The sequence below is a fragment of the Ciona robusta genome, chromosome 2 (assembly GCF_009617815.1).
Source record: "Ciona robusta chromosome 2, ASM961781v2".
Classification (NCBI taxonomy): domain Eukaryota; kingdom Metazoa; phylum Chordata; class Ascidiacea; order Phlebobranchia; family Cionidae; genus Ciona; species Ciona robusta.
Genome location: NC_143236.1, coordinates 4500248 through 4518363, shown reverse-complemented (window position 1 = coordinate 4518363; position 18116 = coordinate 4500248). Strand labels below are relative to the sequence as shown.

Here is an 18116-nt window from a genome sequence, read left to right as displayed (position 1 = left end):
TCCCAGCCTCACGGCGCGAGGTACAAAACCTTTATTAATGATCTTTACCGTAAATATCATTTTCTTCTCAATTTGGCAGTTCAATAGCGTTAGCAGAAAAACTCATTAACGCTATATACTTCTACAATCATAAAACACATATTTGCAAATCTTCTACTGTGCAGACATTTCAAGTGTAAATGTTAAAAAAATAGAATATAAAAACGGAGCATTTTCGTCATCTGTTTCCGATCGACGACGCAATGGAACGTGAAGTTATGCCAGAGTAAGCACGAGTTGTCCCTCTCGTTGATGTTCGTTCATATTTGTTTGGCTGCGTGACATCATTCCTGTCATCTTCTTCATCTTGCAAGTCAGAAACTTTGTTCATGAACTCCGGCTTCCTTCGGTTGTTTTTTTCAAGAAAAGTCCTACACAGTAAACTCATGATTAATTCACCAACAACTTTTACAAAAAACATAACTAGTCCTGTTAATTCATTTCATGTAAAATTTTTAATTTTTTATATGTTGCAAAACATTCAAACAACCTAAATGCTCTTGCCCCGTGCAATGGTGCAAGTTGATTATCCATCTCCGTGCTCTTTTGCTTTGATTCACTCATCTCTCGCTTTGCAACTTCTTCCGGATCTTCCAGAACTTCATCTTCAGCTCTAACTCGCCATGTCTTTGGTTCAAGATACCAAGCTCCATATTTTATCTTGACCCAACTCGGCTCATACTCAGGTTGCACTGTGTTCTGTTTGTTTAAGTTTATAATAATGTAAATTTTTAAAATTTATCAATTCATAATTTTAACATACTGTAACTGTAGCAGTTGGAGTAGCTGAAGAAGGATAACTCTTCTTTGCCGATCCTCTTGGAGACAACCCTGCTGACTCTCGCAGTTCTGCAGGAACACTTGATAGCTCAACCACATGGATAGGAACGGAGAGTGCAGGTTTCGTCTCATAGCCACTAGCAAACAAACTCATGATGGTTGATTCCTCCACATTATTGCTCTCCCCCCCTAAATCAGTTACCCAATCACAAAATTCCTTTGTCACCTAAACAAATAACCATCATTAGAAAGTAAAGATATGAGACACTATTATAGAATCATTCTATTCTGAATGGTGTAAAACACTACTAAGATAGTGATAAAATCAGGTAATATCACTCATCACCTTTTTGATATGCTCATCTTGTGACGGAGAGGTTGGCCGCTTCTTTATCCCCTTCTTTTCATCCTTTTGAAGCGTATCTTTCCTCAGAATCCATTTGTACGGATTCCGAGGCTTAGATTCATCGATCAAACTGCATTAAGTCAAAGAACACATCAGTTTTTCTAATTATAACTCTTAAAAGAGGAATTTTTTAAAAGTGAAAATACTCTTCACATTACCAAATTTGGAATACTAAATTCCTTACCTTTTCAGACTTTCAATGCTTGATAACTCCTGGCTTGCTTCAAGTATGTTTGATCTGTAAATATAAATGAACCAGTCAAAAACCCAGTACATTCCTAGTTCATATAATCACATGCATTATAATAAATCATTATTTAACTGAAGATTTTTATTCAGCCAATGTAAAGAATATGCAATTTAACCACTAAATAATCATACCTGGCAAAACTAGCATCGGTTCCAGTTGTTGTCTTTCTTCCTTCTTCTATGAACTCATCTTCCTCTTCACTGTCAAGGTCAGGATTCATTGCCGGATCAAGAAGATCAACAATTTCTTCAAACAACTGAGAAGTATAGAATCAAAATGAATTTAAACATTAGCAATACAAACTGCAGTTTTATATATCTAGAATATCTTTAAAATATTTTATACTTATAAAATATCTTTAAATTATCTTTTTATCTTTAAAATATCTTTAAAATGGGTAGTAATTCAATGGTCACTTATAGCTTACTTCAGGAGACATGCCTTCCTCAAGGTGGGGGTAAAGAGCAAGTGGGTGCTGTGTAAGTCCGTATTCAACCTCATTAATATGATCTCTACGCTTTTGTTGGAGTGGTAAGCTTTTATCCAAGCAAGCTTGAGACTTAGTGAGTGATGGACGTGGTCGCCTGGGTACATTAAAAGTAGATTCATATACAAATAATTATGCATAAAAAAAACACTAAAATAAATAGTACTACCACTTGACCATTCAATATTTTTACCAAAATTTTATTTACCAACAGTAAAGCATGCAGGAAAGAATAATTAGCTTTATTATTTAGTACTGCACTCTAAATTAGCTATGAACACAAACAGAGTGACTTTTAAAATTAAGTTAACAGTTATATTTTATCTACTTTACCTTGCTTTGACATTATTTCTTCGTAATCGACTGGATAACGTATCCTTACTATGACTGATCACTGGAGAAATCCCTTTGGAACCCTGCATTACAAATATGTAATATAAGTGTTATGTTACTTCATAATACGAATCTGACATAATGTACAACAACGAAAATAAAACAAGGATCTTACAATGTTTTAGGGTTTGGAATCAAGTAGGCAAAATCATACATACATATTAAAACAAATATAGTAGGTCAGTAGGAATTATTTCTTCCAAGCAAAAACAGCATAGGACAGTTTAAATTATTTTTTTAGTTGCTCATTAACCCAGCAAATTTATTAAAAATCAATAATTCTATCCTAACTCGATACAATTTACAATAACTATCAAAAATTCTCCTTTTACCTCCACAAAGAATTTCCCATCAAACTCAGGGGGCAAACCATCTCTGAAGTCATCAATTCCACTGCGGAGTAAGATCCAGTTTCTACCAACAAGACTCTCTGATCCTTCTTTTTTTGAACGTTGTTTGATGTATTTTGTCCTTAATCGTTCTTTGTACCTGTGTTATTTATCGTTTGTTTTTACTTGTTATTTGTAGAGAAATTCTGGCGCCCTTGCCAAGTGGTTAGTGCGTCTGCCTCTAACCCAGAGGTTATTGGTTGAAGGCCCGTCGTGGCTATTTTTGTGGCCACGTAAGGATAAAAGTTACATTTATTCATTCAATTATGTTTGGAATTACTGTTGGTGATGTGAAAAGTTCCATAGAGCAAAGGTAACACTACTATTTTATTTACTTATTATTAATTTACACCTTATAGCGTTGGAATACTATTGAAATTTTATAGAAAATATCTTACCAAGGCTGTTGTCGAATAGTTTTGTTGGGTGAATTCGGCACCAGTAGAAGATCGTATTTATTTTGCGCCATAAAAATTACTATATTTAACTGTATACAAACTAGTCTGGTGACTCAATACAGCACGAAAGTAACAAAAAAATAATGTTAACAACAAGGTTCAATAACAAAAAAAATCGCGCTCCATTGGTCGCCATGGGAATAAGTGTTTTGCGCCGCTAGTGTTAAGCAAAATCCATAGAAATTACTTGTTAAAAATCCCCCCAAAAAAGGTAAATATACTTTTTTCGATAATTCCCAATACGTCAAATGCTGCTGGTTAATCTATTTCTGTATATTAATGTTGGAAACAATTCTCCCTCATATATATACAGAAACAATAACACAAACGCATGAGTGATTTTACCGGATATAAAAATAATTCAAGTCGTAAAGTAAAAATAATTCAAGTCGTAACGTAAAAATAATTCAAGTCGTAATGTAAAAATAATTCAAGTCGTAATGTAAAAATAATTCAAGTCGTAACGTAAAATTAATTCAAGTCGTAACGTAAAAATAATTCAAGTCGTAGCGTAAAATTAATTCAAGTCGTAACGTAAAATTAATTGAAGTTGTAACGTAAAATTATATTTTTGTAAGACTAAGATCCAAAAATAATACAACTTGTGATATAAAAATAATACAACTTATTACGTTAAATGCGATTTATTCGTGTTGTATTTTGACCAGGTTGGGCCCCCATATATATTCTACATTCATACAGGATGCAGCAAAAAAATATAGATTTTGGGTAAACGTAAAGTGTATAGTTTATTCAAAGAGTTTAAAACCACAATCTTTCGTTTATACTCAAAAAGGTAAAACAAATATCGCCTGTTAAAGCAATAATAGATATATTTCTACCTCCAACAAAATTTTGCAAGACACAAACATTGCCAATTCCAATGTTACCGTTTTGTATGATTGGAATTTCGCGTGGCCAAGTTAATGTAGGCCGGCGGTCTTCTCGCTCGTTAATATTTATACCTAAATATATTGGACATTTTGCCATTTTCTTACTCAATACCTGGTGATCCGCCAAAGAATTATTTTAAAGAAGAAGCAAGATAGTCTTAGGCACTCACAGAATGGTTAAAATGTTGATTTGGGCTGTGGTTAAAAAGCTAGTAACTGAATGTAATAAACCAAATTATAATTCAACCAGTGCCTGATTTTCGTCAACGAGAAACAACAATAACTCATTGCAGTAAATAATAACTTTATTTATAGTACTGAAAAGTTAAAAAAATGAATGAGAAAATGGTAAAATTATCTAGTCACAAGCAACAAAATATGTGAAGAAATTAATCTAAACACAATGTAGTAATATAGCAATTTAAACAAGATTATCAACTAAAGGGTTAAACCCTGTATTTGATAAAACATATTTAAAAAATAAAAATATTGCATAGTTTTAAAAAACACTCTTTTCAAGAAAGGATCGTATCTCCTTTCCAATAACATCAGGTGAATCTTCCTGAAGAAAATGGAGACCAGAAACTGTTACTTCTTGTTGATTCGGCCAATCCTGCACTTTCTGTTTCATCCAGCTTGAGAAGAACCCAGGATCAGCGTTCACAAAAAGTTTCGGAAGACTTTTAGAGGTTGATAAATATTTGTTGTAATTTTTGGCAATTTCAATCATATTTTCTGGGCCTGAATAAATGTAAGCAGTTAGGCTTAGGGACTGACACGTTTTGGCTATCAACTTTATATCTAAAAGTAATTTTATTTTAAATAACACACACTGAAATACAAAAAAAGAGCTAATTGATTTATAAATGTATCAATGTTTTAACATTGTATGCCAATCACCTTTATTACAAAGAATAAGTTAAAACAGTTTTCTTGCAATTTAGTATCACAGTGAATTTAGTAAATCACCCAAATAAAGATAAAGACTACCTAATGTTGAAAGTTTTGAAACAATAGTAGGCTAATACCTGACCAAAAGAGATATTTTACAATTATAGAATATGCGTATACTCTGTATACTATAGGAAAACTATTAAACATCTTACCATCATTTTTAATAGGAATTTCCCTGGGCCAGGTCAGGGTTGGAAGTCTATGTTCTTCAGTTTGAAAAGGTTCCAAATAAACTGCCATCTCTTCATCTGTTAGCTGTCGAGTGATACTCCTAGGCAGAAGTAGCTTAACAAATAGGTTCTTTTCTAAAACCATTTTTTTACCTAAATGCAACAACCTAATTTAGAGAATGTTGTTTAACCAATGGTTTATAAAGGTATTGCTGCAGTTATGTGTTGTTATATCAGAAACACATTTGCACAGTACTAGAACATGGCTGGTTGTTTCTTAATGAACAATGGCATTGTAGGAAGTTACTTAAACCAAACAAATACCTTGACAAAAAAAATTCAAAGAATCTTTAAACAACATACATATATATGATATACATAACACTGCTACAATTAATTTGACATACCAGCTGGGGATCGTAAGGCCTGAAAAATATCCCGTGCCTTGCCTGGAAAGCTATCCCAAGATAAAGGTGCAACAAGGCTCTCCATGTATGAGATTGACTTCACACGATCCTGATGTTCATTCGCCCAGTGGAAGCCTAACCCTGAACCCCAGTCATGAACCACAAGATTAACCTGGAAATTTAACCACTTACAGTGATTCAGATGCACAGAGAATATACAGTAAATAATTTTTGCATGTAAAACTTTATTAAAAAGAGGGGAAATGGGGAATTATTCATTTAATGCTGATTATTAGGCATTCCACATAAATGATCATTATTTTAAAACATTCTAACCAAATTATAATTAAATAATTAAATTCATTGTACAAAAGTATATAACTGTTTGATTCAAAACCTTTTGTGGAAGATCAACTGAATCGAACCACTTCGAGAGGTAGGAATAATGCTCCATGAACGTGTATTTTATCCCAGGTATCTTGGATGACTTTCCCATCCCCATAAGATCAGGAGCAAGGCATCTTGCAAGGTCCTCCACGTGGGGAATGACGTTCCTCCACAGATAAGAGGATGTGGGATTTCCATGAAGGAAGATCACAGCTTCTTCTTTGTGCTTTCCTTAAACATTGGCAAAAATTAAATATTTTCTTTCTATAACTTTATTACAATGGGAAGGTTGCCGTAGGTTATGTAATTATTGTCTTTGCGTCATTTTTTTTGGCTGGGACCCGTTGTCAATATGCACACATAGAATTATATGAGCAAAACTGTCAAACTTTTATAACTTCATTACTATAAAATGTTATTTTTCCCCAAAATATAATATGTGATATCTTTTGTCGGAAATAGACACCACTAATCTGACCAAAAAATTGTGCGCAAACTCCTAAATGCATAATGGATGAAAGAATGAATAAGTGTAACTTACTTTATCCTGACATGACCGAAAAACAACAGACCTCGTGCCAGCTTACGAGTTACCAAGTATGTTACTTTGTGGGAGATTATTCTTTTGTTTTTTATGTTTGGCTGATAATTTGGACAACCAATTAAAAACCACTGGGTTGCAGGGTTGGAGCAATTGCCGTTAGGTGTCCATGTCTTGCTCAAGAACACATACGCCCACAATAGTAGCTGCGACGAGCCTTGAACCCATTACCTCTAGCTAGGTTAGAAACAGGCGCGCTTACCACTGTGCCACGGCACCAAAAATGGCAACAATAATTAGACACAAAAATAAAACGAGAACAACAATACATACCAGGACCGGTATCAACATAGTTCATGGTTGCACCATTAACATCAACTTGGTTATATTTTGCTGACATGTTTCTTGAAGCAGTTGTGTTCAATGCAATTCTGATATGGCCGAGAATGCGAGTCAGTCGTCCACGGGCCGTCATTGGAGAAATAAAGCTTTTCATTCTAGTAAATGTGCAACATATGCAACCGAAGAACAAAGATAAGCTAACGAAACAACTAAAGATTAAAGTCACAAAACTTTACATGATGTTAACTTGATTGAAGAATTTGGGGAAAATGGTGTTACAACGACCGAGATTATTTGTTAACTGGCTAGTCATTATGTGTAAGATTGAAGTTAACGGTTTAAACAAGCAATTTTGGTATAGAACAATATGATGCGGGAGTCTTTTATAACTAATATTTATTATAAACAATCCACTATCGAGCAGAAACGCATTGCCGCAAAGAAAAACAAACAAAAGTTTTTGCAATTAAAGTGGTAGGGGAATCACCGCAGACATGTCGCTTGTTAGAACACATACGCGGTAAAACCATAGATACCTTGTAAGGTATCTATGGTAAAATAATACATTGATGCGAGAACTAAAACTATTAAATGTAAAACATTAAAGCGGTGGTAACACGGAAGGAATTTTTAAACAGTAAAAGGACGAATCACATCGTGTAAAGTATTTCTGTGTCTCCTAGCACGCTTTGACAACGCTTTCCGCTATCCAATCTCGATTCATCTTTGCGCGTATCATTGACTTTATCGTGGGAATGTTTCCGCTTCGTTACTTGTTTAATTCCCCATTGTTTTACGCGCACGCTATAATTTATCGTCGTTCCGGAATCCCATTCTTTTGTTGGAAATCAATCGCTTACGCCACGGACAACAACTAAAAGATAATGGCGCTGTAATGTGGTATAATGCCCTATTGTAAATAAGATTTGTTGCTGACTAAAGAGTTTCCGACGTTAAACCTTTTAAACTAGGAGTTATCTGAGAGAAACACAAAAGTATTACAACAAAAAGTCTGCTGCCAATCCTCATATTAAAATAGTAAGACTATGTTGCATAATGCTTATAGTTTATATTTACTTAAATTTACAATGGTAGACTTCACTTAGCAATTTGCTGTTAACGCTTTACAAATTACGAAAAGAAAGTTATACCTGAAAATTGTAAATTAACTTGAAGGGTTAAACTTTTACTTCAGCACCATGAAATTTATGGGACAAGTCTTATTAACAATAAGAAGAAACAAAAGCTATTTAAAAGAAACGTTGACTTGACCTGCATTCTAATTAAAAAGTTAAGCATGTGTGATAATTATGCAGTGTTTTGATACGGTACTCAAGACTGATGAAAAGTTACTGTAAAAACAAAGTTTGCGGCAATTAAAACGTTGATGTCGACGCCGAGTTGACTATTTCCCCCTTCTGTTTATTTCCCCAAGGTTAATGATGACAATGAACGATGCCGATAATTGCGGTGAGATATTGCTACACCGGTACAGCTTATTTTGCTTCAATTACTTCCGCTTGGTTATAATTGCCCTGCGGTGAAAGGTCGTACAAGTGCCTGTCCGAAAGTAGAATGCCAGGGTTGTATGGGTTCGATGGAAAGATAACAATTGAAAAATATTTAGTTCACTTCATATAAAATGTCTTCATATGCCAAGAAACCCGGTGTCTCATAAACCAAAACCTCGGAAATAATTTTAAACGTGTTTAGAAGGCTAAACGAAACCAAGATGGTACACGGCCTATACTAGAGATATCGTTTTTACCCATGGCAGTCAGCTCAAGTTACGACTTTGTTGGCCGCATTGTCACGTCGAAGTATTTTCCCACAGTTTCGGGACATAACGATTTAATTTTAACCGTGAAGTTTAAATCAATTTATTTACGAGCCATGGTACGCAAACGTAAATCGCCTTTCATTTATTTTCTCAACCACAGAAGACATAAAACAAAGCGGCACTGTGACCTCATAATCCCGCCATGGTGACGTCGTAAAACTTCACCTCACAATTTGAAAACTAATTTTTACGATTTACGATCAGACAGTTTAACCTTAAACAAAGGTAGATTTATCAAGTGGTGGTAATTAAACTCAACAAAGCAGTGATCGGGCAACTTCAAAGGTGCTAAAATCAATGGTTACATTATATATCAACAACGCGAATGGTGGTTTTTATTCACCTAGTCGACATGAAGTAGGAGTGGGGAAGACGGGACACCTTTAGCACATGGTACCCAAACATTCTGTTCGCGTTTTAGGAAATAAACAGCGGTCTATGAAAGCTGTGAGGATACGGTTTTATAACTCTTTAAATGTTCATTGTTTACTACCAATAGGGAACGACAAAAAAGATCAAAAGGTGTCCCATCTTCCCCCACACTACTATATATATATGTATCATGGTACCGAGTACATGCAACCATATTTGTATATGTTTTACCAGTGAATTTTGCCCCTATTTTATAGACAGCATCTGCATCTCTAACAAACAATAATGAGTGTAGATACATTTTGCGGCGTATGCATTATTTATTGCTGGTTCGTGTCGCACAAACACCGGAAATCGACGAAAGATTAAAATCTTCAGGTCCCATTACATGAACAAGTGCCCCGTCTTATCATGACGTGACATATGGCATTGTTTCCAACACAAGGGTCTGTCATCATTTTAAATGCGAAATCTAGTTTATGAGACATGATTGGGCGCGTCATCTTCTTCCGGATTATGACGTAATAATGCGCACTGTTTATGAGAATAAACAAAACGATTACGACGCGTAAAAATATAGTGCTAACATATGCTAAATTAAAACGATTAAACGACCAATTAAAAAACGGTGTTTCATTTGTGTGGTTTGTTTGGAATTTTCGACATTTTTCCAAAATTTAGATTGTTACCAAGATGTTTGTCTTGCACTTTGGCTCGACTAGGTGATTTCAGAATTAGGTCGCTTTTACATGGTTTTGTTATCATAAGGATTATGTAAGCGTGACTGGAGACAGGTGTGCGGCGTCGCACATTTATAAAGAAGTTTCAGAAGGATCCATTTTTTTCTTGAAGCAATTCAAAACACAGACTTCCCTGTTTCGTTAAATCTTAATCAAATTTTACAATTTAATCGGCTAGTTTATTTCAGGTCTTCAGTAAAATGCAACCAAAATTGTCTTAAAAATATATATACACACTTACTGGTGAAGTCGTTTTCATTAAAAGCCGAAGCATTCTGCGCAAAAGCTTAAACACGTTCAGCAAACAAAGCCACTTAGCATATGTTGTGTAAGTGAATGATAAAAATAAAGCCGCGACATCTGCTGAGCTTGTTGGCCATTATGCTGCTTACCGCAGGCTTGGTTTACTTTAACAAATAAATGTTCTTTGTCACGCAGAGTTACCACAACGTTATTAAATTGTTAATAAACATACTTCGTTACATCTTTTGATTTTCAATTCAGCATCAACAAAAAGTATAGACATATTGCAACGTGAAAGAAATATAACAAGATTACAATTAATTAAGAAAATGTCGTTTCTAATGTTGCGTGTCGTTCGATTTTCATTTAAAATTGATTAACTCAAAATCCGTTAGTAATTCGATGTAATTTCCAATCGTATTACACGACTGATTTGCAATAATTCGCGGCCGGTGATGGATCCGAAGCCATGCACACATAATGGCAATTGTGACGGACGAAATTAGCACGACGTAATCTATTTTGTAATCATATACGGCATACGCAATATGCTTACCTTGTGTAATTCAATTTGTCAGCGATTTTAAAAAACGAAAGGAATTACAGCAAATGGTAATTTAAAAAGACCTTTTTGATTGGTTGAGTTGAATTTCACAGCACTTTGATAATTATGACGTCACAGAAAGGAAATCTAGGCGTTCTAATATTACATCGCGCGTGGAAAGCGTCCAATTAGTCTCCGATAGAAATGCAATAAGATATCCAAAGCGTTAGAAGATTAATGAAACTCGGAAGAAATATCTAAGCTTGATCGACAGTGCTTCAATTACAAGGCTGTTACGTCATCGAGTAATAATTTCATGCGAATAAGCGATGCTGTGACGTAACATTCTTACGTGGTCCCCACGTCTCAGAATACACTACCATTCCTATAAAAATCTATCTGCTGCGAAAAATTTCGAATGGATTTTAGTTGTTTTGGTCAGCACACAGTCGAAAATATGTCGCACATGTTCTTGGGGTCAGAGGCTCGAATTGCAAAGTGCTGACATATCCCACGGGATCCGTTCGTTTATTTGCGTTTCTGAGCACCAGCTGTAAGGAGGCCAGTGATGTGTGTTATGTGTGTGTCCATACGATTACTTACTTGCCGTTGATGTAAGTTGACCTACAAACATCATATTTCCCGTATTATGACGTAATATAGGGCATTGTTTCGTAATAATAACCACTGGAATCAATGCGCGGAAATTGAAGTTCGATATTGAACTAAATCGAAACAGCTACATTTGATTTTAATTCGGTTTCCCAAAGGACTCAAGCCTCGACTCAACCAATGAAATAAAAATTGCAACTATATTCAAGTACCAGTTTGTGATACTTTACACAAGTCTGGCCAATTTGTTTATTTATTAGAAGTTACTTACTCTTTAGCTACGCGGTGCCATTGAATAATACGTTAAAGGGGATTATGCTCGCCTCAGTTGCCATTTTGTTCATTCTATGCCAAAACCGAAACTTCAAAGTCCCTTTCAGGGCCTGTGTGGATTCGCGGTACGACCCCTGTAGGTGTTCTTTGTCCTCATTTGGCCGGGACGAACGACTTTTTGATTGGACGGCGCTACGCCACGTGATCGACGACGTTGGGTCCGTGTGAAAGCGACTGTACCGGAAGAGCAACAATGTAACATTCCCTGAACGAGCTGCAATCGATTGCACAGTAAGGTCGAACTGTTTCCGGTGGTTGCAACGACACTTTCCCACGCCTTTATGTGGTTCGACTCCCGCTTCCAAGTTTATACGAAGTCGATTCCGCCGAACAACAGCGTCGTCAATTGACCCCGAATGGTAATTGTGACGTGAAAAACGCGCACGCCAATGCCTTCGACCTACCTAGATCTATGAACGTGATTCGCAAGTTTTAAAACGTAATAATTTTGCCATTCGGAACTGTATCGATTACTGCTAGCTTTAAAAAATACACCATCGGGCGATACACTATAAGGCGCAGCGAATTAAACGTTATAACCTACGCTCTATACATCGGTAAAAGTTGATCGCCGCTCCCCGCAGCCTGGAAAGCGAGCCCAGTCAGTTACTATGTACAAACAAAATGTTAAAATACAGCGGCACAACCCAACGCTGAACAGGGAACAAGCACCTGCCACAACCCCCGGTTCGAGCAGCAGGTGACCGGCACGCGCCGCTTGTGACGTCACAACCGCCGAAGAAGCAGCTGTCTGTGCGCGTGCCTTTGCGATGAAATAAAAGTATAAATGTTTTATAAACGATGGTGGCACGCCTTCGCTAGCCGACCAACGGCATTGGCTTTGACTGCTTCATATTCTGATGGCAGAATGTTCCGACTTTGCCGTCCGCGCATTAAAATTTAATTTAATTATGGTCTCTTATAGTCTTCTTGTGGATTGTATTGTTTACCGTTCGCGTTTTAAATTAGATATTTTAATAGCACGGTTTTTCAGCATGGCAGTAATTTTTTTACCGACCACGTAAAATGTATATAAACCATTACAGTATTGCATAATTTTATTGCATCCGTGTTGGCTGGTATGATGATTTTTAGATGTGGTGACTCGTAATAATAATGCCAGTTTTCGTTCAATGTGGTATTTTCGGCCGGGTGAACTTTCCTATGTAGACGACGTTGCCGCGATAAACATCTTTTCGAAGGTTGCACTTGAATAATTTGGTGGAGTCGGATGATGTTTACTGGGCTGTATATTTCTCCCGTCCTAACCAGGACGCTGCGTTTTTGAATCTTTTTAACCCAGACATTACCCAAAGTTGCGGGAGACCGGGATCTCAAATAACGTCTAGATGTCACGGCCCATTGTTTCTGCTATTGTTACCGCGCAGACGAGGCTCAGAGAGTGATTGTTACCCAGGCGCCTGCATAAGACCGTGAGAACGCGAGCGAAAAATGCTGTTCGGCCCGAAACCGGATCGCGTCCATACTCCCAAAAATGCCGTTTTTCGGGGCCGATTTCTGTTATTCACCGATTCGTTAGAGTTTTCTGTATTTTCTCGTGTTCACACTGATCGATGTCGGTTCCCCTGGGATTGTGGTCCGGAAAAACATGGATGAGAGTGAGAATCCGACGTTCAGAAGGTTCGCATCGACACAGAAACACACATTACACTGTACTTTATGCAGTGAGCATTCGATTTCTAAAGATTGAAGCGATATCGACGTGAATAATTTATGCGACAAATCCGCGCCTTGCCTAAACAAAGGATATTGTTTTTATTATAACACACCCCCTTTTAACTTTCTGGGCGTCCGACGAATAACAGAGCACAAAACACTGGCAACACATCTCAGTTATTTACACTGTGTCATCAAAATATTTACAAAGGCGATTCCGGCTGATGGCAAAAGCGTGCCTCCAACCGCTGCAAAAAGGGTTTCTGTTTATACTCCGTACATAAGAAAACTTCCGACGTGTAACACCAGTGGCTGCCCATTATAATGTATTGGCTCGTGAATTTTTAAATAACTACATATTTACAAATGAGTTTTATTAAAGAGGGGCAAGAAATAACACACGGAGGATTGAACGATTTACTTATAATATCGAACAGACACAATTCGCATCAAAAAACTAACATTTGTGATGAAATCTCTTGTTCAATTAGATCCCGTTGTTGAAGGTTTATTATCGGCTTATAACAAGATATAACTGAAAGCGAATGTGTGCCACCACGTGCTCTTGTTTAAACTGGATACTTAATCCCAAATGCTATCATTGCCAGACCATTAAGCAGCTTTCGTCGGGCCATTACACGCTCCCTATAAAGTGTAATTACAACCTACTATTGTTGTACGCGCGCACGCACACACACGACTGTTTAACGCACACCCGCGCGCACGCCAGAAGGCCTTTTGTTCAGAAGCTTTGATTGCGACGCGTTTTTCGTCGCTCCGACAGCCACCCTATTTAGCTGCGTCGCTGTCGCTTCACCAGCACTTTCAATCAGACAGTGCGCACTCGCACATCGTGCCGGAGCGCAAGAGGAGTAGTTAGATAATATCTTACAAATTTCAAAGAAAAACAAATCAAAAATTTGATGCAAAGCGTTTGTATTGCAGTTAATTCAGCCGAGATAGGCCGTGCGCATTTAAACGTCGATTTTGGGTAGACTGTTTTTCGGCGTTATATTTTTTGAGGTAATGTATATAAAATAAAAAAATTACAAATATAAAAAAATGTAAAGACATTTCTTCAGTATCAGATTTGTTTGACCCATTTCGTCGTGGTTTTAACTAAATTTGAAACAGTTAATTTCTATTTCAAAGACGTAAATAAAAACGGCTATCTATCAACATAGACCTTTCGGAAGTCCATTGTTACATCAACGCTCCGTCATAAACCCGTGGGACCGCAGTGGCCATCTCCGCGGGGTTTCTAAGAATTTGTTTCTGAGTTTTGTCTTTCTTTCGCAGCTGTCTGTAGCCAAACCGCCAGACTAGGAATTTGAGACGAAACGACTACCACTGTGACGAATAAGTTAAAAAAAGACAGAGAAGATGGTTTTTGTAAAACTAGCAGCGCCAAGAAGAACAAGCAGACTTGTTGGACTGTTTATCGTTCTTTATTTGATGCTGGTAGCGACATCCACTGCAGGAGCATCCGCAAGAGGGCATAGTGGAGCTCCGGAAACGCAAAGCTTCCGCTCGACAGTGAGCAACACTGAAACGAAATCTTGCTTCGATATCATGAAGTCCTGCCGCCACCATAAAGAATGCAGGGAAGCACTTGTGAAACTGAAAACTAAATGCGCGGTAAGTAATTCCAAATGTATATACTGAATATATAGACGAGGAAGACCTCTCAGAATTATGGAACCAATAACACTCCGTACTCGTAGTACCTAAATTAGCCACTTTGATATTTTTTCGTGTGTGTTTTAAAATAACATATTTTTCCGTGTTTAATGTTTAAGAACTAGGATTTTTAACAGGTGAAAGCGGGCAGCTGCAACACAAACATGCGTAATTTACCAACATGCGCCAAAATCATGGATTTGCTAACTAATGCTCGATTCTTCAACCCTGATCAGAAGTGCTCGTGTAATAAGGTAAGTTTTAGCACAAACTGTGTTATTAAACAAAGTTTCTTATGCAGCTACAAAATGGCGGTTGTTTGGTAGCCACTTTCATTCGCGCGATAAAAACATCGAATTGACGTGTTTTATTTTACGAATAAAGATATGACTAAAATCTGTAACTAAATCTGAATTTTACCTAAAGATCTGGTAAAGTGATGTGTGAACTTTCGAAATTTGGACTTATCATTTTTAAATACTTGTTGAAAAATTACCGTTTTAAAATTCCGCTTCTAAATCAAGTTCCATTTGCAGAAACGAGGTCACTGCGCTGCCATACACAAGAAAATCTACGAGAACCCTTGTTTCGGTAAGTTTAAAATATAAACAACTACAGTTTTTGGTAAATAAATACACCCAACCACACGCGTACATTTACAAGCGCACACAACGCTCCCTATAACGTACAATTGACCATGTTCTGCAACTTGCGGGGTTACTATGGGTCAAGGACTCGCGGAGTCAAGTGACAACTTTAGCCGCTCAAAGTGGTGAATCCGAAACGCTCTCTGCGTGCGAATTTCGCACGGCTGTGGTAACTCTACCCCCCAACATGCAGGGGTTCCCGTGGGTCTGGTATTTGACCCCAGAAACCGATTATAGACCGACCACATTAATAGCAAGACCGCGTACCCACGACCTAATTCCACACCGGTTGCCAAATGATCTCAAGTCCCACCCTATACCCGTATAAAGTTTACCTTTGTGAGTTTTGCGCCTAATTTTATACAAGTGACGTCATATGAGTGGTTCGAAACTTCTCTCCTGTTCTTGTTTTTTTGATCAAAGTACTCAAGTTTATATTTTCCGCAGGTTCCGTGCGATTTCTTCGATCCAGGAACATGTTGCCTAAACTCGGTAAGTACTCATTATTTAAATATATTAAATACAAACGTTTACTCTTACACACACAAAGTTGACGTTCTTACCAAACTTAACATTGAATAAAAAATACATTGTTCCTGTCAGGTATATTATACTTTAACATTCACTACTTACAGACGATATTGAAAAACCGAATACTGTCCAATCAAACATCGCAGCAGTGTCACGTGAATCCAGCGATGAGGTATTCGAGGCCTTTATGACGTACAATGACTACGCCGCTGACGAAAGCGTTCAGTTGATGACGTCATCGCCAACTCCAGGAACGTCACAGTCCGGTAAGTTGATCAAAAACTTTCGAAACTTTTGAAGCGAGAAACATAATCCCGCAAAAGCGGATTACTTAAAACACGAGCGTTTAATTTACTTACCGACGCGTGTGCAACACAGAATCCACAACCGTCGTGTCCGTTTCCGGTGACGTCAAGAACGACGAAAGCAATGACGTCATAATCCCACAGACCGAAAGCGGGAGCATCAATTATGTCGCAACAAAGAGCGAGACTTACGTGGAAGATCCGTTCGACCAACCAACCAACACCCTACCACACAATGATGCTGTGCTGTTACGTGAGTATATTTGCCGCGAATACCGATGCTAGTTCATCTTAATTAGACCTCATAGTCAGAAATCTAATATTCCCTTTATGCATTATACAGATGTGGTGGCGATCGCGACCGGCATTCTACTGATAGTAATGGTGATAGCAGGAGCTGCGATGCTTTTCTTTGTAAGGTATGTATACAACCAGAATAACAATTGAAAAATATCTCAAAAGGTTTCCTTTATTTTATAACTTAATTTAACATTTCAGCATGAAGAGAAAGGAAAGCAAAAACGCGAGAAAGGAAACGATGACGTGACGATGACGTCAACATCTGTGATCATTTCCTTATAAATGTTGTTGACAGCGTCACCGCATACGTCACGTTACCTAGCGCCAAGCGTGACGTTACAATCGAAGATCTTTTCACATCACTGTTTGTTCATGCGGCTCGTAATTATGACGTCATAATTTGAATCCGGCGCCGTTCGACCGTTCGTTTATTTTCGTTTTCTTGTTGTTGCCCGAACTCGGCCTATTATTTTTTTACCTGAGATTTTATTTATTTTCTGTTTTCTTATATCGCTCCCATGTTCGAACCGATGTTTTTATCGCCATTAAATCATTTCAAAAATTATTTGTATCAAAGAACGACAAAAAAGTACGACAGGGCACGATGCACGAGCTGTAGCACCTTGTTTCAGAATAATATTAGGGGGAATTTTGGAATATAAAAATTTCCTCTGCTGAGTATGATAGTTAAAAAAATATTACCCAATAAAAACATTTAATAAACTTAGATAGTTAAGGTGGGGAAAGACGGGACGCCTTTCATTCCATTTTCTCGTCCCATTTTGTAGTAAACAAAAAAATTAAAGAATTATAAACGACTCCCACAAACCGTTGTTAATTCTTTAAAACACAATATTTTGATATTATGTGCTAAAGGTGTTCCGTCTCTCTCCAATCTCACTGTATATATACTGTATGTCACGTAACATAATATAAGTAACAAAAAAAAGATAAAATATTGACTGTGTTTAAATTCTCACCTACTCGAAAAGGCATATATGTCTTCAACTAATAGCATTTCTTTCAACGTTTTAAATCATCCGTCTCCTCTTTAGAAGAAACACCGTTTGAGAGTAAATTGCACAAAATTATTCCTCCTCACGAACAAGCGCGTAACAGAAAGCACATAAGATCGGCAGGAGAAAGGACGAACCATCTGAAATCGAAAACTTAACCAAGGTGAGGTAAAGAAATTCGATTCGCAGGTATAGGGGTAACGCTAACGTTCAATTCCTTGGCACTGATCACTTGATATAAGCTGTTACGTGGTAAGGTTTGGTTATTCGTATTAGTTGTATTGCTACGTTGACTTAGTTGCCCACTTGCAGCATATATGAAGTTTAGTTAAGATTTCGAAGACTAGTAAACTAGGTATTTAAGTGATTCAAATCGTATA

General features: G+C 37.1%; 3 protein-coding genes and 1 long non-coding RNA gene across 5 annotated transcripts; 2 read left to right on the top strand and 2 right to left on the bottom strand.

Annotated features, from left to right (window-relative positions):
• Positions 1 to 16: 16 nt before the first annotated feature.
• On the bottom strand, positions 17 to 3348 carry LOC149740372 (protein FAM47E-like). The gene is made up of 10 exons (XM_089871743.1): positions 3143 to 3348; positions 2688 to 2844; positions 2296 to 2378; positions 1903 to 2059; positions 1607 to 1731; positions 1410 to 1463; positions 1166 to 1295; positions 803 to 1045; positions 530 to 738; positions 17 to 410 (listed from the first exon to the last, which is right to left on the bottom strand). The coding sequence occupies exons 1-10, from the start codon at positions 3211 to 3213 to the stop codon at positions 218 to 220; spliced, it is 1422 nt and encodes a 473-aa protein (XP_089727869.1). The 5' UTR covers positions 3214 to 3348; the 3' UTR covers positions 17 to 217.
• Positions 3349 to 4382: 1034 nt separating this feature from the next.
• LOC149740370 (coelenterazine h 2-monooxygenase-like) lies at positions 4383 to 7057 on the bottom strand. Its single transcript, XM_089871762.1, has 5 exons — positions 6888 to 7057; positions 6024 to 6244; positions 5627 to 5798; positions 5202 to 5372; positions 4383 to 4836 (listed from the first exon to the last, which is right to left on the bottom strand). Exons 1-5 carry the CDS (start codon positions 7048 to 7050, stop codon positions 4595 to 4597), a joined length of 969 nt encoding a protein of 322 aa, XP_089727888.1. The 5' UTR covers positions 7051 to 7057; the 3' UTR covers positions 4383 to 4594.
• On the top strand, positions 4647 to 6242 carry LOC149740371 (uncharacterized). The gene is made up of 3 exons (XR_016384361.1): positions 4647 to 4784; positions 5217 to 5846; positions 6101 to 6242. It is a non-coding gene; the product is annotated as an uncharacterized LOC149740371 (long non-coding RNA).
• Positions 7058 to 14067: 7010 nt separating the features above from the next.
• On the top strand, positions 14068 to 17285 carry LOC149740369 (uncharacterized). Of its 2 annotated transcripts, XM_089871764.1 has the most exons (9): positions 14068 to 14280; positions 14557 to 14895; positions 15075 to 15191; positions 15474 to 15528; positions 16032 to 16076; positions 16220 to 16381; positions 16494 to 16673; positions 16764 to 16839; positions 16919 to 17285. In XM_089871764.1, exons 2-9 carry the CDS (start codon positions 14641 to 14643, stop codon positions 16965 to 16967), a joined length of 939 nt encoding a protein of 312 aa, XP_089727890.1. In that variant the 5' UTR covers positions 14068 to 14280; positions 14557 to 14640; the 3' UTR covers positions 16968 to 17285. The 2 variants fall into 2 exon arrangements, with proteins under 2 accessions (XP_089727890.1, XP_089727889.1); XM_089871763.1 differs by lacking the exon at positions 14068 to 14280 and having other exon boundaries at positions 14337 to 14895.
• The last annotated feature ends 831 nt before the right edge of the window (positions 17286 to 18116 follow it).

Coding starts and splice junctions, on each gene's coding strand:
- LOC149740372 (XM_089871743.1), bottom strand. CDS start 3,213: ATGGCGCAAAATAAATACGATCTTCTACTGGTGCCGAATTCACCCAAC. Junction 1,464..1,606: donor ACCGATGCTAGTTTTGCCAG/GTATGATTATTT, acceptor TTATATTTACAG/ATCAAACATACTTGAAGCAA. Junction 739..802: donor CTCCAACTGCTACAGTTACA/GTATGTTAAAAT, acceptor TTAAACAAACAG/AACACAGTGCAACCTGAGTA.
- LOC149740370 (XM_089871762.1), bottom strand. CDS start 7,050: ATGAAAAGCTTTATTTCTCCAATGACGGCCCGTGGACGACTGACTCGC. Junction 5,373..5,626: donor GGCCTTACGATCCCCAGCTG/GTATGTCAAATT, acceptor TGTTGCATTTAG/GTAAAAAAATGGTTTTAGAA. Junction 4,837..5,201: donor AATTCCTATTAAAAATGATG/GTAAGATGTTTA, acceptor ACATTTATTCAG/GCCCAGAAAATATGATTGAA.
- LOC149740369 (XM_089871764.1), top strand. CDS start 14,641: ATGGTTTTTGTAAAACTAGCAGCGCCAAGAAGAACAAGCAGACTTGTT. Junction 15,192..15,473: donor AGAAGTGCTCGTGTAATAAG/GTAAGTTTTAGC, acceptor TTCCATTTGCAG/AAACGAGGTCACTGCGCTGC. Junction 16,674..16,763: donor CAATGATGCTGTGCTGTTAC/GTGAGTATATTT, acceptor TGCATTATACAG/ATGTGGTGGCGATCGCGACC.